The 24,245-nt window shown below is 41.5% G+C and overlaps 1 protein-coding gene and 1 long non-coding RNA gene across 3 annotated transcripts in view; one reads left to right on the top strand and one right to left on the bottom strand.

Moving 5' to 3' along the window:
* The first annotated feature begins 606 nt into the window (after nucleotides 1–606).
* On the top strand, nucleotides 607–12,325 carry snx15 (sorting nexin 15). 2 transcript variants are annotated; one of them, XM_061913726.1, is made up of 7 exons: nucleotides 607–846; nucleotides 3,363–3,441; nucleotides 3,582–3,697; nucleotides 3,783–4,047; nucleotides 4,117–4,278; nucleotides 6,373–6,567; nucleotides 12,006–12,325. In XM_061913726.1, the coding sequence occupies exons 1-7, from the start codon at nucleotides 748–750 to the stop codon at nucleotides 12,104–12,106; spliced, it is 1,017 nt and encodes a 338-aa protein (XP_061769710.1). In that variant the 5' UTR covers nucleotides 607–747; the 3' UTR covers nucleotides 12,107–12,325. The 2 variants fall into 2 exon arrangements, with proteins under 2 accessions (XP_061769710.1, XP_061769709.1); XM_061913725.1 differs by having other exon boundaries at nucleotides 609–846; nucleotides 3,363–3,519.
* Nucleotides 12,326–17,754: 5,429 nt separating this feature from the next.
* The window catches only part of LOC133560797 (uncharacterized), a 71,456-nt gene continuing 64,965 nt past the window's right edge, over nucleotides 17,755–24,245 (bottom strand). The window contains exon 3 of the long non-coding RNA XR_009808521.1: nucleotides 17,755–20,605. This is a non-coding gene — a long non-coding RNA (uncharacterized LOC133560797). The remainder of the gene's footprint in view (nucleotides 20,606–24,245) is intronic.

A 24,245-nucleotide genomic window follows, 5' to 3' on the forward strand; every position in this document is an offset into this window, starting at 1 on the left:
TCCACATTTATTCACCCATTCATTCTTTAATTCACAAAATAATCTTACTTATTTCATCGTATGGAATAAAACTTCAACAATTTTTTTATATTTATTTGTATTTAATTACTTATGGAGTATATTGTGAAGACATTGAGAACAGGAAGTAAACAAAAGTTTTAGCAACTGTTATGTAAAAGAAAAGGGGTAGGATTAAATAAGCTCTGCTTCTTCCTACCCCTTTTCGAACATGTTGAAAAGAGGAACTGGAAATTGTGATGTATCATGTTGTATGCTTGCATGTTCCAAATAAACTCATACTCATGCTCATACTCACAGCGCCAAGATCTTGTTTCAAGCGCTCTCAGGCGGTTATTTACTGTCACTACATCAAATTGTTTTAATTTCCCATCATTTGAGCTCTAGCGTTACCTGGTGGATGTATGGTTAATTACAATTGGATTATATATTAATAAATGTTTATTCAAGTACAATATTTTACTCACATACATCTGTTCGAATCAATCCAGTGAGGTGACTCGAACATACTAAAAAACGAACAAATACCGTTAATAAAACTTAAATAAATCAAAAAAACGTCCTGGCCTCAACGTCCTGCTACGTCATTACGCACATTGTCACGCCAGCAAGCAGGAAGTGAGTAGAATAGTTCTGTGCTAGTCATGGTGGTAATTTAATGTTAGTCTGACAGCTTGTCTTAGCTGTTCTGCTGGGATTTTTTTTTTAAAATAATTACCGAAAGAGGACATGTCCCGAAAAGCCAAAGAAGAATATTACCGCTTCTTTAGCGTGACTGAAACACGCACCCACGAGAAAGGACACACGGAGTACAAAGTGACAGCAAGGGTTGGTTGTTTTGACTCCCTCTGCTTTGTCATGTTGTTTAGCGTCAAATGGGAATGTCTTATTTTATTTGTATCGATTACAAAAACATAAATAACTAGATGAGGCTGATTCCCTGCGTGTGAATGCTGAAGTTGAACTGAAATGCTGACAATTATGAATGTAAGAATAGTTTGAATGTTGAAGGACAAGCTGTAGGAAAATGGATGGATGGAGTTTGATTTTCCAGGAAAAATAGAATTTGTTTTAGATCTTGGGAAAATGTTAGTTGGATGAGTTGAATGTGTTGATGTTGGGATGGTTTGGATAGGTGAGAAAATGTGGGAATTGTGGAAGTTTCAAAAAACTGAAATCTTATTTTGAATGGGGGGAAATGTCCCCGAAAACTGGGAATTCTTGGAAATCCGGGATTTGTTTTTTTTAAATTGTTGATGGAGAGCACACAATTTTGAATTTGGAGTTTGAACGGTGTGAATCGGATAAAAAATGTGGGAGTTGTGGGACTTTGAAAAATATCCCATTAGGGCTGGGCGATATTGCCTTTTTTTAATTGGGCGGAAGGCGGAACCTCAAAAAATGATAGTTTGAATGTCCTGGATGAGTGATTTATGTTGAAGGTGGAATGGTTTGACTCTGTTGAAAAATGTGAGAATTGTAGAAGTCTCAAAAAATTAACAATTAATTTTGAATGGGGGAAAAATGTCCCTGAAAACTGTGACTTCTTGGAAATCCGGGAATTTTTAAAAATTCTTGAAGGAGACCACCCAAATTTGAACAGGCTGAATGTTTTGGAGTGGGAACGGTGTGAATCGGATTAAAAATGTGGGAGTTATGGAACTTTGAAAAATGTCCCATTCATTTCAATGGGAATTTCACGGAAATGTGGGAATTCCGGGAAAAGCAGGATTTTTTTAGAAAATGTTAAAAGATTTGAATGTTCTGAATGAGTTGAAATGGTTGGTGTTGGAATTTTTTCAAATCGGCCAGGTAATGTTGAAGTAGGAACATGTTGAGTTAAGAAACGGTATTAAGGAATTCCAGGAATTTCAGGAAAACCGGGAATTTTTCCAGTTCAAAAAACCACTTTGTTGTTTGTCCTGATTAAGAGGAATGTTTGGACGGTGGAACTGTTGAAGTGGGTTGAAAAATGTGGAAGGAGTAGTCGCCGGGAAAAAAGGGAATTCTGAGAATTCCTGGAATTTTTTTGAACTTGGAAAAATGATAGTTTGAATGTCCAGGATGAGTGAAGTGCGTTGAAGGTGGAATGGTTTGAATCGGTTAAAAAATTTGGGAATTGTGGAAGTTTAAAAAATGTACAATTAATTTTGAATGGGGGAAAATGTCCCTGAAAACTGGGAATTCTTGGAAATCCAAGATTTTTAAAAAAAAAATTGTTGAAGGAGAGCACACAATTTTGAACAGGCTGAATTTTTTGAAATGGAACGGTTATAATCGGATGAAAAATGTGGGAGTTGTGGAACATTGAAAAATGTCCCATTCGTTTCAATGGGAATTTCATGGAAATTTTAGAAATAGCGGGAATTTTTTACAAAATTTTTGATATAATAAAAAAATTCTTAGAATGTTCTGAATGAGTTGGTGCTGGAATTTTTATAATCGGTCGAGAAATGTTGAAGTAGGAACATGTTAAATTGAGAAATGGTGTTATGGAATTCCGAGAATTTTTTCAGTTAAAAAAAACAACTTTGTTGTTTGTCCTGATTAAGAGGAATGTTTGGACGGTGGAACGGTTGAAGTGGGTTGAAAAATGTGGTCAAAAAAGGCTTTGAAAAAAAAGGGAATTCCTGGAATTTTTTTGAACTTGGACAAATGATCATTTGAATGGCCAGGATGAGTGAAGTACGTTGAAGGTGGAATGGTTTGAATCGGTTGAAAAATGTGTAAATGGTGGAAGTTTGAAAAGTGGCCAATTAATTTTCCATCTATCCATTTTTCTACCGCTTGTCCCTTTTGGGGCTGATGGAGCCTATCTCAGCTGCATTCGGGTGGTAGGCGGTGCACACCCTGGACAAGTCACCACCTTGAATGGGGAAAAATGTCCCGGAAAACGTAGAATTATGGGAATTCTGTGAATTTTTGGAATTTGTCTATGGAAAGCCTGCGATTCCTGTACAGGCTGCATGGTTTGAAGTTGAAACGGTTTGAATGGGGTGAAAAATGTGGAAGGTAGAGCGCGCCAACATCTGGAGAAGAAGAAGAAGTTTAATAAATAGTATAAAACCATACTTTGGAGCATTCACACAATTCAACATTGGTTGTGTGGCTAGGTTGCTTAACAATGGCGCGTTGTGTGCAGTGACCACAGTCAATGATGAGAACTTGTGATGAAGTTCAAGAGGTCTTTAACCCCATTAGCACATTTCCTTACCGCCTAACAGAGTAATAGCTGCCTTGGTTTCTCCTTGCAGACAGAATGACAACAAAGCCAAACCAAAATGCTTCTACCGCCCCATGACTTTCTCCCTGTTTACGCTCAATACGGTTGATCTTGTTTACAGTTTGTCTCCAAGCTTCGTCCGGAGGACGTGAAGGAGGTGGTTGTGTGGAAGAGATACTCGGAGCTGAAGAAACTCCACGGCGAGCTAGCCTACACACACAGGAACCTGTTCAGAAGACAGGAGGAGTTTCCGCCATTTCCACGAGCGCAAGTTTTTGGTATGAATGCACACGTCTTATTCGTTATGATTGCTTATAATAGTGCTCTTTTTCGTTTTCAGGACGATTTGATGAGGCTGTGATCGAGGAGAGGAGGGGCGCTGCAGAAGCCATGCTGGTGTTCACTACAAACATTCCAGCACTTTATAACAGCCCTCAGCTGAAGGACTTCTTCAGGGTGAACACACACACACACACACACACACACACGCTTTGATAAGTCACAGTCACATGCAAGCATGGGTTTTTTCCACCCTCCTCAGGGTGGTGAGGCCACGAGGCCTCTGGATCCTTCTCCAGCATCCTCTGCCGGGCCCCTGCCTCCCCCTCTAATTCCCCTCCCCAAGCGGGGGTCCTTAGACTGTGAGCCAGCAGAGGAAGAGGTGGGGAGGGAGGCGCCCACCTTGCCTCAAGACCTCGGCACCAACTTGAGCATTGACGTTGGGGAGCCAGAAGTTGCGGCTGAGGCCTACAGCGAGACGGGAAATGATGGAGACGTGTGTACAGAGGGCGAGCTGGAGGAAAGAGGTACGAGGCGTAGAAAAGTCATCCATAAACTACTTCATTGACTCTTCTTTGTGGTTACACAACCTCCAGATGCGTCTCCCGCGAAAACACACAGATCACAAGAGTCTCAGGAGGAGATTGATTCGCTGTTTGACTCGGTGGCAGATGAATATGCGTCTCCCCCGAAGGAAGAAGTTTTGCCTCCGTTGTCTGACAGTGACCTGGCTGTCTTTGACCCCTGCTACAAACCAGGTGAACCACCAATGGAGGACAAATTCCCACAATTTTATCACTTAAGGCATTTTCATTTTTCAATTAAGGCATTCTTTTTTTAAACGATACTTGGATTTATCTATTCAGCTTTACTCATGTATCTGTACAGTATGACTTTATTAATAACTTCACGATCATAGATAATCATCCCGTTGTTTTACTATTCAAAAGTGATAAACTGGCACATGTTGAACACAAGAAGTGAACAAACTTACCGGTAATTACGTTGACTCTGCTTCTTCCGTCTCCTTTTGGCGTATGTTGAACTGTGTTGCTGAAAATGTGACGTGCTTCCATGTGATCCTGTGCTCATGTTTGACATAAACAACAATCTCTTGGCTCTCTTGGTTGCTTTGTTGGGTGTGCTCCTGTCTCTGGCCATGCTCCCCCCACCCCAGCAGACGATGGCGTGGAACACCACAGAGGCCACCACAGTGTACATTTTTTGTTGTTGTTTTTGTTGTTGTTTTACTTTTGTAGCTGTATCTAGAAATGGCTGGTTACAGCAGCTCTGCTCTTTTAATGTCTTTAATGTAGGGCTGGGCGATATGGCCTTTTTTTAATATCTCGATATTTTTAGGCCATATCGCGATACACGATATATATCTCGATATTTTTTGCCTTAGCCTTGAATTAACACTTGATACATATAATCACAGCAGTATGAGGATTCTATGTCCGCTCCATCCATCCATTTCCTACCGCTTATTCCCTTTGGGGTGCTGTTGCCTATCTCAGCTACGATCGGGCGGAAGGACAAGTCGCCACCTCATCGCAGGGCCAACACAGATAGACAGACAACATTCACACTCACATTCACACACTAGGGCCAATTTTAGTGTTGCCAATCAATCTATCCCCAGGTGCATGTCTTTGAAAGTGGGAGGAAGCCGGAGTACCCGGAGGGAACCCACGCAGTCACGGGGAGGACATGCAAACTCCACACAGAAAGATCCCGAGCCCGGGATTGAACCTAGGACTACTCAGGACCTTGGTATTGTGAGGCAGATCCACTAATCCCTCTTCCACCGTGAAGCCCATTCTATGTGTCTACATTAAAACATTCTTGTTCATACTGCATTGATGTATGCTCATTTTAAACTTTCATGCAGAGAAGGAAATCACAACTAAGTCAATTGACCGAAACTGTATTTATTAAACAGTTATTAGCAGGTGACTTTTCAAATGATGCTACTTATTAGCAGTAATGCTACTTCTGGTAGCAACGCTTGTGCCCCACACTCGACAAACTAAAGTTGTCTATTCGACATCTTCCCGCTTGAAGCCGAACCACCGCCAGACAATGGACCCCCTGCTGTTTTTCTTGCGAATTAATTCCTCCTTCATTTGTTACCAGATTCGCACCTTCTTTCTCTCGTATTAGTACTCGCACGGCTTCACTAGCATCACAGCTAACATTACCCATGCTGCTACCTCTCTGCTCGGGGAGGGCGGATACGTATGTGACCTATGTAAGAAGGTGTGCTTGTTTTAAGTCTCTGTGAGAAGGAGAGACAAGAAAGAGAGAGAGACGCGTGCAGTTTAATGCCCGCAGCTAAAAACAACTGCGTGAGAACGTATACTCGAATATTACTATATACACAATATAATAATTTTCTATATCATACAGAGACAAACCCGCGATATATCACGTATATCGATATATCGCCCAGCCCTACTATAACGTCCTTTGTGTTCTTTGATGTTTCCGTCTTACATGCTTATGTGTGCGATGGCTGTGAGTTTTTTCCCCCTTGGCCTCACCGTTCTAAATTCTTCAAACATCAGTTTGGCTATCGATTTATGTCTAAAAAAAAGAAACCAAAAAAATTGAGTCTAAGCCCAGGCTTAGACTGAATTTTTTTTCTCACCCCTCCCGAGCATTTACCTGTTTCTCACCCTATTTGTAAGGGGCACCGGAAGTTGGCAGACCTGTCAGCGATCCTGTTCTGTCTGCTCTTGAATGGGATTGTGTTGAAAATCTTAATTCCCCCCAGGGATTAATAAAGTATTTCAGATTGTGATTGTGATAGTTACCATTTCGGCTAACACAGCCATTTCCTTTTGTTCTAGACGGTTCTGAATCCTCCGATAACCATTTGGAGCTGTTGTCATTGCCTGCAAGCAGTCTGGAAAAGGAGGCCGTTTATTTGAACCTGGCTTCTGCCAAGTTGACGTCCGCCATGGCGAGCGAGGAGGAGGGAGACGTGAGCGCTGCCATTTGCGGCTACAGAACAGCAGTGGACATACTGATCACTGGAGTGCAGGGTGAGAACAATGTGCTTCATTTTTGCAAATAAACAAACCCTGTTGCCGGACGGGATCTCTGCTCACAGTGCAGAAACAACCCTTTTGTAGTCACAGACAAACAATTCTGTTAACTTGTACTTTGATAATTATTTTTTTTGACTAGCAGTGGGTCCTTAAAGGGGAACTGCACTTTAAAAAAAAAAAAAAAATGCTGGCAATCATTCACAGTCCTTATATGAGACAAGAACACGTATTCATTTTTTTGTATAATCTATTTTGTAATAATCGCCTACTTCTAGGTGGCAAGCAATGGTGCGAATAGGAGTAATCCACTTTGCTTATTTATCACTAATGCGTTTACTGAGCGCTAACTAGCTTGTTTGCATACTGAGCTGTTGTCCATGCTCATGATCGCCTGTTAGCTGGTGAAAGTTATTTCCAGATTTTAAACCATGCCTCTCACCTGGATGGAAAACGGTTGTGGACATAAAACGAGAAATTGGTCTTCTGTGACGTTCAACCTACGGCGAGAAAGACACAAAAGACGCTAGTTTGCACTGGCTTTATTTTTTTTTAACCCTTCACACGGATTATGATTAATTCTTTATCTAAACGGCAAGATTTGAACATCCCAGTGAGAGCATACCTTGTACAGTAAGTAATGATTGTATTATGTTTGTTGTCTCTCACACAATGTAAGTAATGATTTTATTATGTTTGTTGTCTCTCACAAAGTTATTAGTGATGGGTGGTAACAAGCTACAAGTAGCGACGCTACATAGCTTAAAGGGAAACTGCACTTTTTTTGGTAATTTTGCCAAACATTCACAATCATTATGAGAGACAAGAACACTTCTTTTTTGGGGGGATTCTAAAGATGATGAAAAAACGCTTGCAAAATACTATTGTTCACTATTGTAGCTTTCAAAGTCCTCTAAAACAGTGGTTCGCAACCTTTTTTCAGTGATGTACCCCCCTGCGAACATTTCTTTAATTCAAGTACCCCCTAATCAGAGCAAAGCATTTTGGTTGAAAAAAAAAAGAGATAAAGAAGTAAAATACAGCACTATGTCATCAGTTTCTGATTTAATAAATTGTATAACAGTGCAAAATATTGCTCATTTGTAGTGGTCTTTTTTTAACTATTTGGAAAAAAATATATAAAAATAACTAAAAACTTGTTGAAAAATAAACAAGTGATTCAATTATAAATAAAGATTTCTACACATAGAAGTAATCATCAACTTAAAGTGCCCTCTTTGGGGATTGTAATAAAGATCCATCTGTATTCATGAACTTAATTCTAAACATTTCTTCACAAAAAAATAAATCTTTAACATCAATATTTATGGAACATGTCCACAAAAACTCTAGTTGTCAACACTGAATATTGCATTTTTGTAATTTTTTCTACACAGTTTATGAACTTATATTCATATTTAGTTGAAGTATTATTCAATAAATATATTTATAAAAGATTTTTGAGTTGTTGCTATTTTTAGAATATTTAAAAAGATCTCACGTACCTCTTGGCATATCTTCAAGTACCCGCAGGGGTACACATAGCCCCATTTGAGAACCACTGCTCTAAAACAACTTCAAAACCTTCAATCATTGTTTTATATACACACTGCAAATATATATAATGTAGTTACAGACACATTCATAACAGTATGTAATATATTCGATATTTACCGTATTTTGGTCATTTTAAGTATTGTCAGAGATTCTTTCCTCAGTGCTTTTATTTCCGTTCCCATAGCAACGCTCTTCTGACTTCCAGGAAACAATGTGTGTTCCTACTCCCGGAAACAAAGGCGTGTGTTTTATAATCATGACAGACTTGGTAACAGAAAACATTTTTGGACAAATGAGGAGTCACAAGGTCACAACTGCTCAGTGGCCTAGTGGTTAAGAGTGTCCGCTCTGAGATCGGTAGGTCGTGAGTTCAAAGCCCGGCCGAGTCATACTAATGACTATAAAAATAGGACCCGTTACCTCCCTGCTTGGCATTCAGCATCAATGATTGGGATTGTGGTTTAAATCACCAAAAATGATTCCCGGGCGGGGCCACCGCTGCTGCTCACTGCTCCCCTCACCTCCCCGGGGGTGATCAAGGATGATTGGTCAAATGCAGAGAATAATTTCACCACACATAAGTGTGTGTGACAATCACGTGTTCTTTAACCTTCCTTATATTTTTCAAGCTGACAGAGTTAGGTCGGCATGACTTGCTGCTGCAAAAGTGGTTCTTAGAGACAAGCAATTTCAACATAAATGGAGTGCTTACCTAAATCAACTAGAAAAAAAAATGTCCACAGCCAGCTGGGCCAAATGTACAACTGTTCCTTGAGTGAGTCAGTAAAATATTGATCATGATGCACGCAGCACATCTGGCTTGTTATTACAACTACGGCACATTGATTGATTGATTGATTGATTGAAACTTTTATTAGTAGATTGCACAGTTCAGTACATATTCCGTACAATGGACCACTAAATGGTAACACCCGAATACATTTTTCAACTTGTTAAGTCGGGGTCCACGTTAATCAATTTATGGTAAATACCCTGTCATACGCTGTCGAGCTAGCTGTGTATAAACATAACATGAAATGTGGGCTAATACGCTACAGATACTTTAAAATTATTGTTCATGTTTTTTCAGTCAGTGCAGATTGGTGTCCTATCGCATTGTGTTGTGCATTACTAACTTAAAAGCGATTCAGCTTACAGCTAATATCGTGGCATGCCGTCCCAAGAAGACGTGTTACTACGCTAAAAAAAGAGTTCTTCAGTGTGCGGTCTCAGTAACAATGTTGCTACAGCTTGGTTATTATACAAGTTAAGGAACATAACTGAAATATTGTTGGAGGTTTTTGGATGCCTTTTCAAAGTGATTTAGCGGCAGAGTGGAACGTTACCATTAGTTGCATTGCTAGCCACCTAGAACAAGCAGAATATTACATATATATATGTATGTGTATATATATTAGATATACATATATTACACATATATATAATACATATACAGTGGGGCAAAAAAAGTATTTAGTCAGCCATCGATTGTGCAAGTTCTCCCACTTAAAATGATGACAGAGGTCTGTAATTTTCATCATAGGAGTTCACATTGTAGAAATTTTAAAGAATTTATTTGTAAATTATGGTGGAAAATAAGTATTTGGTCGTTTCAAACAAGGACGGTCTCTGGCTCTCACAGACCTGTAACTTCTTCTTTAAGAAGCTCTTCTGTCCTCCACTCGTTACCTGTATTAATGTAACCTGTTTGAATTCTTTATCTGTATAAAAGACACCTGTCCACTGCCTCAAACAGTCAGACTCCAAATTCCACAATGGCCAAGACCAAAGAGCTGTCAAAGGACACCAGGAAAATAATTGTAGACCTGCACCAGACTAGGAAGAGTTAATCTACAATAGGCAAGCAGCTCTGTGTGAAAAAATCAACGGTGGGAGCAATTATCAGAAAATGGAAGACATACAAGACCACTGATAATCTCCCTCGATCTGGGGCTCCACGCAAGATCTCATCCTGTGAGGTCAAAATGATGATGAGAACGGTGAGCAAAAATCCCAGAACTACACGGGGGGACCTGGTGAAGGACCTGCAGAGAGCTGGGACCATAGTAACAAACGTTACCATCAGTAACACACTACGCCGACAGGGAATCAAATCCTGCAGTGCCAGACGTGTCCCCCTGGTTAAGCCAGTGCATGTCCAGGCCCGTCTGAAGTTTGCCAGAGAGCACATGGATGATACAGCAGAGGATTGGGAGAATGTCATGTAGTCAGATGAAACCAAAATATAACTTTTTGGTATAAACTCAACTCGTCGTGTTTGGAGGAAGAAGAATACTGAGTTGCATCCCAAGAACACCACACCTACTGTGAAGCATGGGGGTGGAAACATCATGCTTTGGGGCTGTTTTTCTGCTAAGGGGACAGGGCGACTGATCCGTGTTAGGGAAAGAAAGAATGGGGCCATGTATCGTGAGATTTTGAGCCAAAACCTCCTTCCATCAGTGAGAGCTTTAAAAATGAAACATGGCTGGGTCTTCCAGCATGACAATGATCCCAAACATACTGCCCAGGCAACGAAGGAGTGGGTCCGTAAGAAGCATTTGAATGTCCTGGAGTGGCCTACCCAGTCTCCAGACCTCAACCCCATAGAAAATCTGTGGAGGGAGTTGAAAGTCTGTGTTGCTCGGTGACAGCCCAAAAACATCACTGCTCTCGAGAAGATCTGCATAGAGTAATGGGCCAAAATACCAGCTACTGTGTGTGCAAACCTGGTAAAGACCTATAGTAATCGTTTGATCTCTGTTATTGCCAACAAAGGTTATATTACAAAGTATTGAGTTGAATGTTTGTTATTGACCAAATACTTATTTACCACTACAATTTACAAATAAATTTTTTAAAATTCCTACAATGTGAATTCCTGGATTTTTTTTCACATTCTGTCTCTCACAGTTGAAGTGTACCTATGATGAAAATTACAGACCTCTGTCATCAGTTTAAGTGGGAGAACTTGCACAATTGGTGGCTGACTAAATACTTTTTTGCCCCACTGTATATGTTTATATTACTATATACACACATATATATGAAAAGTTTGGACACACCTTTTCATTCAATGGGTTTTCTTTATTTTCATGACTATTTACATTGCAGATTGTCACTGAAGGCATCAAAACTATGAATGAACACAACGTGGAGTTATGTACTTAACAAAAAAAGGTGAAATAACTGAAAACAAGTTTTATATTCTAGTTTCTTCAAAATAGCCACCCTCTGCTCTGATTACTTTTATGCACACTCTTGGCATTCTCTCAATGAGCTTCAAGAGGTAGTCACCTGAAATGGTTTTCACCTCACAGGTGTGCTTAAAACTCATGGAGAGAATGCAAAGCAGTAATCAGAGCAAAGGGTGGCTATTTTTAAAGAAACTAGAATATAAAACATGTTTTCAGTTTCATATTTTTTTGTTAAGTACATAACTCCATGTGTTCATTCATAGTTTTGATGCTTTCAGTGACAACCTACAATAGTCATGAAAATAAAAACGCATTCAATGAGAAGGTGTGTCCAAACTTTTTGCCTGTACTGTATGTATGTGTAAAAATGTCGTGCCAAAGGCGTTATCAAAGTATTATAAATAACAAGCATAAAGATCAAAACAAGGAGTTAAAACAGCGACAGATAACGTAGGTAACTTGCTCCCCTGTTATACACATACTCATCCGTAGATGCACACACGAAATTGGCTTATTGCCAATTATAAGGGCAGTCAAAACCGCCCACGTAACTATGTTTGGTTCCCTGAACGTTGTGACTAGCTTAGTGAACTGACTGAATTTTGTAACTAATTAGAATAAATAAAAAAAACAACTTACGTATTGACTATATTATCTATTGACTCTTCTACTTGACTGTAGGTGATCCAGATCCAGCTCGGAAGGAGTCCGTCAAAAGAAGGATAGCACAGTATCTGGAACATGCTGAGGTGTTGGTGGACAGACAGGCCGCGTCATGCTGAGTAAAATAAGACTCTCAGCATTGATCTTTCAAACACATCATCATACGTCTGTTTGGACCAAAACATTCACTGGACACTGTAAACACTGTTGAAGTACAGCACACACACTAGAGTCAACTAGTCTCATTTAAAATGTAAATATATTTTATGTTGAACTTACTTCGTTTTAACTCCCTTGCATTTTGCACTGTTTTCTTAATAAATACAATATTGATTGAAGTCACAGACTGCAGTTATTGACAAGGTGCAGGTAACCATATCACCACTGAGAGGCGCTGTGTCATTCACTACAGTCTCCCATACATGCTCACTTTTAAACACTAGTTTGTTAAGGTTGTATGGTATGCACAATTAAATAAGGAGTTGGAGAAAAAGGTAACACATATAGGTGTACTTATTCTTAAATGGACAGCATGGAGTTGTAATTTTTCTGGCTGTACAGTACATTGTTTTGTTCACCACAGCTTTTGAGTCATACTTATTTAAAAATATATTAAAATTTTTATTATCTAATGTATATATATCTATGTATGTATATATGTATATATATATACATATATATATATATATATATATATATATATATATATATATATATATATATATATATATATATATATATATATATATATGCGTGGCGCAGTGGCAGAGTGGCCGTGCGCAACCCGAGGGTCCCTGGTTCAATCCCCACCTAGTACCAACCTCGTCACGTCCGTTGTGTCCTGAGCAAGACACTTCACCCTTGCTCCTGATGGGTGCTGGTTAGCGCCTTGCTTTTTACCGTAATTACGCAACTTTTCAAACATAGCATTCCTTGAATGTTAAACTTAACAATAAGATGTTTATAAGGACAGAAAATGTGCATTTATCAAAAATCCCAGCAGTGTTTAGGTAAAGAAAGCAAAGGTGTATCCAATGAAAATAAGTAGCATCACAGCAGATGTTTGATCATTTAACCTGTGAGATTTTTACCTAAGACGCTAGCATGCATTAAAGCCTTGCAAATTGCACAATGAGTATCACTTTTACTGTAATTGATAGGAAGTTAAGTACATTAAAAAACATTTAATAGTGTAAGCCATTTGTCGGAGATGATTATTGTGTTGGCGCAAATGGACCGGATGTGACACGCTATTGTGAATGTCGTGTACTTCTAACTTCTAGAAACGAATCAAGTCTTTTATTCAACGGCTCTTTTAAGTTAACGATAAGAACCAATCGGCAGTTGCGATGAGGTTGTTGGCGAGTCATTTGTTATGCACATGCAGATACAGCATCTGCGATTGCCCAGGTCGCCTTGCAACTGGATTACAAAGTCAAAGAAAACAAAACAGTATTTAATTCACTTTTGTGAATTTTATATTCACATTTTTATCATTTCCTAATTTTTCTTCTGATTATATATATATATATATATATATATATATATATATATATATATATATCCATCCATCTTCTTCCGCTCATCCGAGTTCGGGTCGCGGGGGCAACAGCCTACGCAGGGAAACCCAGACTTCCCTCTCCCCAGCCACTTCGTCTAGCTCTTCCCAGGGGGTTCCCGAGGCGTTCCCAGGCCAGCCGGGAGACAAAGTCTTCCCAACATGGCCTGGGTCTTCCCCGTGGCCTCCTACCGGTTAGCCGTGCCCTAAACACCTCCCTAGGGAGGCGTTCGGGTGGCATCCTGACCAGATGCCCGAACCACTTTATCTGGCTCCTCTTGATGTAGAGGAGCAGCGGCTTTACTTTGAGTTCCTCCCGGATGGCGGAGCTTCTCACCCTTTCTCTAAGGGAGAGCCCCGCCACACGTTGGAGGAAACTCATTTTGGCCGCTTGTACCCGTGATCTTATCCTTTCGGTCATGACCCAAAGCTCATGACCATAGGTGAGGATGGGAACATAGATCGACTGGTAAATTGAGAGCTTTGCCTTCCGGCTCAGCTCCTTCTTTACCACAACGGATCGGTACAACGTCCGCATTACTGAAGACGCCGCACCGATCCGCCTGTCGATTTCACGATCCACTCCTCCCCCTCTCGTGAACAAGACTCCTAGGTACTTGAACTCCTCCACTTGGGGCAGGGTCTCCTCCCCAACCCGGAGATGGCATTCCTCCCTTTTCCGGGCGAGAACCATGAACTTGGACTTGGAGGTGCTGATTCTCATTCCGGTCGCTTCACACTCTGCTGCGAACCGATCCAGTGAGAGCTGAAGATCCCGGTCAGATGAAGCCATCAGGACCACATCATCTCCAAAAAGCAGAGACCTAATCCTGCGGTCACCAAACCGGAACCCCTCAACGCCTTGACTTCGCCTATAAATTCTGTCCATAAAAGTTATGAACAGAATCGGTGACAAAGGACAGCCTTGGCGGAGTCCAACCCTCACTGGAAAAGTGTCCGACTTACTGCCAGCCATGCGGACCAAGCTCTGGCACTGATCGTACAGGGAGCGGACCGCCACAATAAGACAGTCCGATACCCCATACTCTCTGAGCACTCCCCACAGGACTTCCCGAGGGACATGGTCGAATGCCTTTTCCAAGTCCACAAAGCACATGTAGACTGGTTGGGCAAACTCCCATGCACCCTCAAGAACCCTGCCGAGAGTATAAAGCTGGTCCACAGTTCCACGACCAGGATGAAAACCACACTGTTCCTCCTGAATCCGAGGTTCGACTATCCGGCGTAGCCTCCTCTCCAGTACACCTGAATAAACCTTACCGGGAAGGCTGAGGAGTGTGATCCCACGATAGTTGGAACACACCCTCCGGTCCCCCTTCTTAAAGAGAGGAACCACCACCCCGGTCTGCCAATCCAGAGGTACCGCCCCCGATGTCCACGCGATGCTGCAGAGTCTTGTCAACCAAGACAGCCGCACAACATCCAGAGCCTTAAGGAACTCCGGGCGGATCTCATCCACCCCTGGGGCCTTGCCACCGAGGAGCTTTTTAACTACCTCAGCGTCCTCAGCCCCAGAAATAGGAGAGTCCACCACAGATTCCCCAGGCACTGCTTCCTCATAGAAAGACGTGCTGGTGGGATTGAGGAGGTCTTCGAAGTATTCCTTCCACCTATCCACAACATCCGCAGTTGAGGTCAGCAGAACACCATCCGCACCATACACGGTGTTGATAGTGCACTGCTTCCCCTTCCTGAGGCGGCGGACGGTGGTCCAGAATCGCTTCGAAGCCGTCCGGAAGTCGTTTTCCATGGCTTCCCCAAACTCCTCCCATGTCCGAGTTTTTGCCTCCACGAACGCTGAAGCTGCATACCGCTTGGCCTGTCGGTACCTGTCCACTGCCTCCAGAGTCCTATGAGCCAAAAGGACTCAATAGGACTCCTTCTTCAGCTTGACGGTATCCCTCACCGCTGGTGTCCACCAAGGGGTTTTAGGATTGCCGCCCCGACAGGCACCAACTACCTTGCGGCCACAGCTCCGATCAGCCGCCTAGACAATAGAGGCGCGGAACATGGTCCACTCGGACTCAATGTCCAGCACCTCCCTCGTGACACGTTCAAAGTTCTCCCGGAGGTGGGAATTGAAACTTTCTCTGACAGGAGACACTGCCAGACGTTCCCAGCAGATCCTCACAATGCGTTTGGGCCTGCCAGGTCTGTCCGGCATCCTCCCCCACCATCGCAGCCAACTCACCACCAGGTGGTGATCGGTAGAAAGCTCCGCCCCTCTCTTCACCCAAGTGTCCAAAACATAAGGCCGCAAATCCGATGACACAACTACAAAGTCGATCATTGAACTGCGGCCAAGTGCACATATGGACACCCTTATGTTTGAACATGGTGTTTGTTATGGACAAACTGTGACGAGCAAAAAAGTCCAATAACAAAATACCACTCGGGTTCAGATCTGGGCAGCCATTCTTCCCAATCACGCCTCTCCAGGTTTCACTGTTGTTACCAACGTGAGCGTTGAAGTCCCCCAGTAGGACAAGGGAATCACCAGGGGGAGCACTTTCCAGTACTCCCTCGAGTGCTCCCAAAAAGGGTGGGTACTCTGAACTGCTGTTTGGTGCGTAAGCACAAACAACAGTCAGGACCCGTCCCCCCACCCGAAGGCGGAGGGAGGCTACCCTTTCGTCCACCGGGTTGAACTCCAACGTGCAGGCTTTGAGCCGGGGTGCAACAAGAATTGCCACCCCAGCCCGTCGCCTCTCACTGCCGGCAACGCCAGAGTGGAAGAGGGTCCAGAGCCCTTGCTGTGCGTCGGACCGCCAAGTGCCCTGCCTTCGGCTGCCGCCCATTGCACCTGACCTCTATGGCCACTGCTATGGGTGGTGAGCCCATTGGAGGGGTGACCCACGTTGCCTTTTCAGGCTGTGCCCGGCCGGGCCCCATGGGAACAGGCGCTCGCCACCAGGCGCTCGCCATCATGCCCCACCTCCGGGCCTGGCTCCAGAGGGGGGCCCCGGTGACCCGCGTCCGGGCGAGGGAAATCTGGGTCCATGCTTTTTCTTCTTCATAAAGGTCTTCGAGCTGCTCTTTGTCTGATCCCTCACCTAGAACCTGTTTGCCTTGGGAGACCCTACCAGGGGGCATAAAGCCCCCGGACAACATAGCTCCTAGGATCATTGGGACACGCAAACTCCTCTACCACGATAAGGTGGCAGCTCAGAGAGGAGTATATATATATATATATATATATATATATTATATATATATATATATATATATATATATAAAGCAATTATATTACCGACCTTCGATTCCTCAGGCGGTACTGCATCAAAAATTTACATCAGTGTGTAAAGGATATCACCACATGGGCTCAGGATCCCTTCAGAAAGCCACTGTCAGTAACTACAGTCCTTCGCTACATCTGTAAGTGCAAGTTAAAACTCTACTATGCAAAGCAAAATCCATTTATCAACAACACCCTGAAATGCCGCCGGCTTTGCTGGGCTCCGAGCTCATCTAAGATGGACTGATGCAAAGTGTAAATGTGTTCTGCGGTCTGACAAGTTCACATTTTAAATTGTTTTGGGACATTGTCCTCCGGACCAAAGAGGCGCAAAGTTCAAAAGCCAGCATCTGTGATGGTATTGGGGTGTGTTTGTGTCCGAGGCATGGGTAACTTACACATATGTGAAGGCACCATTAATGCTGAAAGGTACATATATGTTTTGGAGCAAAATATGTTAGAATAGAATAGAATAGAATAGAGTTTTATTGTCATTATTGCAATGAACAGGTTCAAAGAACAACGAAATTGGAGCAGCTCCTCCTAAGGTGCATATACAATATGTTGCCATCCAAGCAAAGTTATCATGGATGCCCCTGCTTATTTTGTCAAGACAATGCCAAGCCACGTGTTACAACCGCGTGGCTGCATAGTAAAAGAGTGCGGGTACTAGACTGGCCTGCCTGTAGTCCAGACCTGTCTCCCATTGAAAATGTGTGGCGCATTATGAAGCCTAAAATATCACAACAGAGACCCCGGATGTGGAACAACTTAAGCTGTACATCAAGCAAGAAGGGGAAATAATTCCACTTGAAAAACTTCAAAAATTGGTCTCCTCAATTCCCAAACGTTTACTGAGTGTTGTTAAAAGGAAAGGCCATGTAACACAGTGGTAAAAATGCCCGTGCCAACTTTTTTCTAATGTGTTGTTGCCATTAAATTCTAAGTTGATAAATATTTGCCAAAAAAAATGTAGTTTCACAGTTCGAACATTAACATTGTCTTTGCAGTTTATTCATCTGGATATAAATTGAAAAGGATTTTCAAATCATTGTATTCTGTTTTTTTTTTAACAAATTACACGTGCCAACTTCACTGGTTTTGGGTTTTATATGTTAATTTACATCAAAATAAAGGCACTTTAAGTGAAATAATGTGGACTTAAAAGTATTTACACATGTACAGTATGGTGCATGTTTAAAGAAGAGCTGTTAACTCATGTAATTATTTCCACCAAAATATCGCATTAATCATGCAATTTATTTGAACCGTACATGCTTCTTTACTCTAACTGTTGCAAAAATTAGCAAGGGGGCGGCAACTGATTACTCATTGGCAAACTTCACTCCAACATACACCCTGATGTGACTCTAGAGTATGCTTTTAGCACGTTTGGAGCAAATAAATAACGTGCATTTAAGTAACACGTATCAAGAACATTTCTTGTATGATATTTTGGCAACGAAATCGCATTTGTTTCCAAATATTGGGCTCTTTTTTTAAATCTTTTTTTTTTTTTATGTCCTGTCCAGCTTCTCAGGCAAATCATGTAGTTGATGTAGATGCCCATATCGGCTGTTCAGATTTACTTTACAAAAGAGAAGTGTAGGATACTTCTCTTATTGCCTTATTTGAATTTGACTTTATTAAATGTATTTATATTATCATTTGGTGCAGCCGGGCCAGAGCAGGAGGGGATAGAAAGAGAAAAAAAGGAAGACAGAGGGGGGAATTGTGGGGATAAGAGGGGGATTAGACAGAGAGACAAAAACAACAACAGCAAACACAACAATAACAAAAACAAAAACAATAGAACATCACCAGCACATACGATATGTACAAATATGATCATAAAAGTGATAGCAAAGAAGCAGTGAGTGAAATAAATAATAATATAGAAAGGACAATGAGCATTTTTACACTACAACTGGAGCAATACAAATACCAATAGAAAAAGCGCTATTGATTATGAACAATACCAATAGTTTACCTCTATTATCAACAATACAGTTGTTTAAATGCAACAATACGTATACAAAATGATAACTAGAAAGATAAAAAATAAATGAAATAAAAGGAAGACCGAAAGATGGAAGGGAAGAGAGAGAGACAACCTATACTAATCTTGTAGATTGTTATAGTAACAACGCTTTTTTAAATCTAAACGAGCAATAACGTGTGCTTATTCCAAATTCAAAGTGTGATTTATCAAATAAAAAAAAAAAAAAAAAGAGTAATTCCTGAGGCACACTTGAATTCATTGAGTATTACGGAATGAACAGAAAACAATGATTTGAAAATCCCTTTAACTTATATTCAATTGAATAGACTGCAAAGAAAAGATATTTAATGTTTGAACTGAAACTATATATTTTTTTTGCAAATAATCATGAACTTAGAACTTAATGGCAGCCACATATTACAAAAAACAATGTCACAGGGGCATTTTTACCACTGTGTTACATGGCCTTTCCTTTTAACAACACTCAGTAAACGTTTGGGAACTGAGGAGACCAATTTTTGAAGCTTTTCAGGTGGAATTCTTTCCCATTCTTGCTTGATGTACAGCTTAAGTTGTTCAACAGTCCGGGGTCTCTGTTGTGGTATTTTAGGCTTCATAATGCGCCACACATTTTCAATGGGAGACATGTCTGGACTACAGGCAGGCCAGTCTAGTACCCGCACTCTTTCATCATCTCTTACGTGCAGTGATTTCTCCAGATTCTCTGAACCCTTTGATTATATTACAGATCGTAGATGGCGAAACCTCGAAATTCCTTGCAATAACTCGTTAGGAAATGTTGCTCTTAAACAATTTGCTCACGTATTTGTTCACATCCTTGTTTGTGAATGTCTGAGCATTTCATGGAAGCTGCTTTTATATCCAATCATGACACCCACATGTTCGTAATTGGCCTGTTCATCTGTGGGATGTTCCAAATAAGTCTCAACTATCAGTCTTTTTTGCCACTTGTGCCAGCTTTTTTGAAACATGTTGGAGGCATCAAATTCCAAATGTGCTGGCTGATATTTGCAAAACAAAATTGTTTTGCAGTTTGAGCATTAACTATCTTGTTTTTGCAGTCTATTCAATTGAATATAAGTTGAAATGGATTTGCAAATCATTGTATTCTGTTTTTATTTACGATTTGCACAACGTGCCAACTGCACTGGTTTTGGGTTTTGTATACCGTTTTTTGGTCTACATCGTTATTGTTTTGCATCTTGATATAATGTTTGAGTCTGGAAGTTAATAGTGAACACGATGCAGAGGAGCAAGGAAGTAGAAAAAGGTGAAACGACAACATGCAATGTGCAGTGTGCAGTGTTACTGCGACTGGAACCTTATTTGCCCCAAGGGAAAACAGCAAAGGGCTCAAATCAGAGAAACATTTCAGGAATATGGCAGTGTAGGAGTGAGGTTGCATGGGTGCACATATAATGTGTGAGCAAGCTCCAATTAAAGCATGAAGTTTGCTGGAGTGAGCAGGGGGAGACAGAAGCGAGGGATGAGGGATGAGTGGAAGGACAGACGGATGGACGGAGAGGGCTGACAAAAGACAAAAACAAAGAAAAATAGCAGTAGAGGGTAGAAAAAGGAGGGATGCGATTTGAGGATAAGCAGAGATCATCCATCTATTGTTGAGGGGATGGAAAAAGTCACCCTGCCTCTTCGTCCTCCTCTATTCATCCCCCTCTTTTCCTGGCACTCTGCTTTGAGCACTGTGGTGGGGAGGATAGAGGGATGAGGATGACAGATAGCGCCGCTCCATCCTGTTCCACATCATCTGTGTGGTGCTCCACCTGTGAAGTGCAGAGACAAAGAGAAAAGGTGCAACATTAGCATGCTGAGAGTGTCAGCACTCCTCTTTTTGCTCTCTCCCTCCATCCCCAACACTCTCTTTCCATCCATCCATCCATCCTTCTGCCTTTTTTCTCCTCGCTGGCCACTGCAATTATGCCATCAAAACACTCCATGTCTGAGTGCATAGCGCTCTCTCACTCGCACGCGCGCACACGTGTGGCATCAAAAGAGAGGCGTGTGTGCATAATTTAGTGGTGTGTGCGTGCATGACAGCTGTGTGTGTGTGTGTGTGTGCGTGTATGTGTGTGTAAGTGTAAGCATCTCAGTCTGCAAAAACTGCTTCTCCAACCTTTGACACTCTTTATACTGTGCATGCTTATTCTAAAATGTCCTACACACACACACACACACACACACACACACTCACTAGGCTAATGGACACATTGAAACACAAGCCGCTATGACCTACATGCCTATTAAACCAAACACAACACTGACACCTTTGGTTGACTACACACACTCATTGCTTTTGTTTTTGTTGCTTCCTTTTTGTACTCTTCTCAGCCTCTAATAACACACACACACGCACGCACACAAACACTTTAGAAGTGTGTATATTCCCATTCTCTGTCTATTCGTTGTCTGTTTTGACCTTGCCCTCAGCTATTTGGTATGTACTTTTAGGCCTCTCTCTCTCTTGCACAACACACACAGTATCACTCATATGTTTCAGCGTTACTGTCTTGACAACACGTGTCCTGCAGAACAAGCTGACCAGGTACACATGGAGCAGTAGTGCAGGAGTCGAACATGATCATTGAGGCACATGAGTATAATGTGAAGGCTCAGCTGGAGGGACAATGTGCTGTGTCCTCATGCATGTCCAACCATGGAGGGGTCTCTCACAAAAGACCAGACAAATAGGTTCTTATCTCTGCGCTGCTGATCCGCCTCCGCTTGGGAGGGTTTCCTGCTGGCTCCACTTTGGACTGGACTCTCACGGTTATGTTAGATCCACTATGGATTGGACTTTCACAATATCATGTTAGACCCGCTCTCCATCCATTGCTTTCGGTCCCGTAGGGTGGGGGAGGGGTTTGCCCACATATGCGGTCGTCTCCAAGGTTTCTCATAGTCATCATTGTCACTGTCACCGACGTCCCATTGTGTGTGAGTTTTTCCTTGCCCTTATGTGGGCTCTACTGAGCATGTCGTGGTTTGTGCAGCCCTTTGAGACACTTGTGATTTAGGGCTATATAAATAAACACTGATTGATTGATTGATTGATTAAACTAGAGACATCTATGGATATGATTTAATTTTCCAACATGATCTGGCACCTGTCCACAGTGCCAAAACCACCAGTAACTGGTGTACTGACTATGACATTACTGTCGTCCATTGGCCTGCCAACTCCCCTGACCTGAACCTCATAGAGAATTTTTGGGTTATTGTGAAGAAGAAGCTGAAAGACACCAGGCCCAATAATGCAAATGAGCTAAAGGCCGCTATTGAAGCATCCTGGGCATCCATAACACCTCAGCAATGCCACAGGCCGATTGCCTCCATGCCACGCCGCATTGATGCAGTAATCCATGCAAAAGGATTCCCAACCAAGTGCTGAGTGCATTAATTGACATTTTCAAATGTTTGATTTTGTTTTGCTGTTATAAATCTTTTTTTTATTACTTGGTCTGAGGAAATATTCACATTTTTTGAGATAGGATTTTTGAGTTTTTTAAGCTGTATGCCATAATCAGCAATATTAAAATAATAAAAGGCTTGCAGTATTTCAGTTGATGTGTAATGAATGCAGAATGTATGACATTTTCATGTTTTTAGTTGCATTACAGAAAATAAAGGACTTTATCACAATATTCTAATTTTCAAAGACAGTCCTGTATATCCATCCATCCATTTTCTACCGCTTATTCCCTTTAGGGGTTGCGGGGGGCGCTGGCGCCTATCTCAGCTACAATCGGGAAGATGGAAGAGAGGTTAGTGTATCTGCCTCACAATACGAAGGTCCTGAGTAGTCTTGAGTTCAATCCCGGCTCGGGATCTTTTTGTGTGGAGTTTGCATGTTCTCCCCGTGAATGCGTGGGTTCCCTCCGGGTACTCCGGCTTCCTCCCACTTCCAAAGACATGCACCTGGGGATAGGTTGATTGGCAACACTAAATTGGCCCTAGTGTGTGAATGTGAGTGTGAATGTTGTCTGTCTATCTGTGTTGGCCCTGCGATGAGATGGCGACTTGTCCAGGGTGTACACTGCCTTCCGCACGATTGTAGATGAGATAGGCACCAGCGCCCCCCACTACCGCAAAGGGAATAAGCGGTAGAAAATGGATGTGTATATATATATATATATATATGTATACAGTGGGGCAAAAAAGTATTTAGTCAGCCACCAATTGTGCAAGTTCTCCCACTTAAAATGATACATGGGGGTGGAAACATCATGCTTTGGGGCTGTTTTTCTGCTAAGGGGACAGGACGATTGATCCGTGTTAAGGAAAGGATGAATGGGGCCATGTATCGTGAGATTTTGAGCCAAAACCTCCTTCCATCAGTGAGAGCTTTGAATGGTTGACCAAATACTTCTTTTCCACCATAATTTACAAATAAATTATTTAAAATTCCTACAATGTGAATTCCTGGATTTTTTTTTCACATTCTGTCTCTCACAGTTGAAGTGTACCTATGATGAAAATTACAGACCTCTGTCATCATTTTAAGTGGGAGAACTTGCACAATCACTGGCTGACTAAATACTTTTTTGCCCAACTGTATATACAATACATTTCCATGAGTTGGGAAAATTGTGTTAGATGTAAATATAAACGGAATACAATGATTTGCAAATCCTTTTCAACCCATATTCAGTTGAGTGCACTACAAAGACAAGATATTTGATGTTCAAACACATAAACTTTATTTTTTTTTTTGCAAATAATAATTAACTTAGATTTTCCTGGCTGCAACACGTGCCAAAGTAGTTGGGAAAGGGCATGTTCATCACTGTGTTACATAACCTTTTCTTTTAACAACACTCAAACGTTTGGGAACTGAGGAAACTAGTTGTTGTAGCTTTGAAAATGGAATTCTTTCCCATTCTTGTTTCATGTAGAGCAGGGGTCGGGAACCTTTTTTGCTGAGAGAGCCGTGAAAGCCAAATATTTCAAAATGTATTTCCGTGAGAGCCATATAATATTTTTTTAACACTGAATACAACTAAATGCGTGCGTTTTTAAGTAATTATAAGTATAATAGGTCTCTTATTCTTTTTAATAACATTGTTATTCTAAAGTTAAACAATAATAAATATCATACTTCTTATCATTAATGAGACATCTTGGACAGGTGTGATAAAAAACGGATGGTTGGATTAAAATGCATGAGAATGTTTTATAATTTGAACTTTATTTTTAACAATGTGATTACCAGCGGAATTATTAATTACTTATCGTGTTAAGCAATGGCAGCTAAGATTTATCTGAGAGCCAGATGCAGTCATCAAAAGAGCCACATCTGGCTCTAGAGCCATAGGTTCCCTACCCCTGATGTAGAGCTTTAGTCATCAAATTCTAAAGTTAATGATTATTTGCAACAAAAAAAAAGTTTATCAGTTTTAACTTCAA

This window comes from Nerophis ophidion, linkage group LG10, assembly GCF_033978795.1.
Source record: "Nerophis ophidion isolate RoL-2023_Sa linkage group LG10, RoL_Noph_v1.0, whole genome shotgun sequence".
In the NCBI taxonomy this organism is placed as follows: domain Eukaryota; kingdom Metazoa; phylum Chordata; class Actinopteri; order Syngnathiformes; family Syngnathidae; genus Nerophis; species Nerophis ophidion.

Excerpts from the sequence above, each read along its gene's own strand:
- snx15 (XM_061913725.1), top strand. The coding sequence starts at position 748 with ATGTCCCGAAAAGCCAAAGAAGAATATTACCGCTTCTTTAGCGTGACT. Across the intron at positions 847-3,362 it reads AGTACAAAGTGACAGCAAGG|TTTGTCTCCAAGCTTCGTCC; the intron begins GTTGGTTGTTTT and ends TCTTGTTTACAG. Across the intron at positions 3,520-3,581 it reads TCCACGAGCGCAAGTTTTTG|GACGATTTGATGAGGCTGTG; the intron begins GTATGAATGCAC and ends TTTCGTTTTCAG.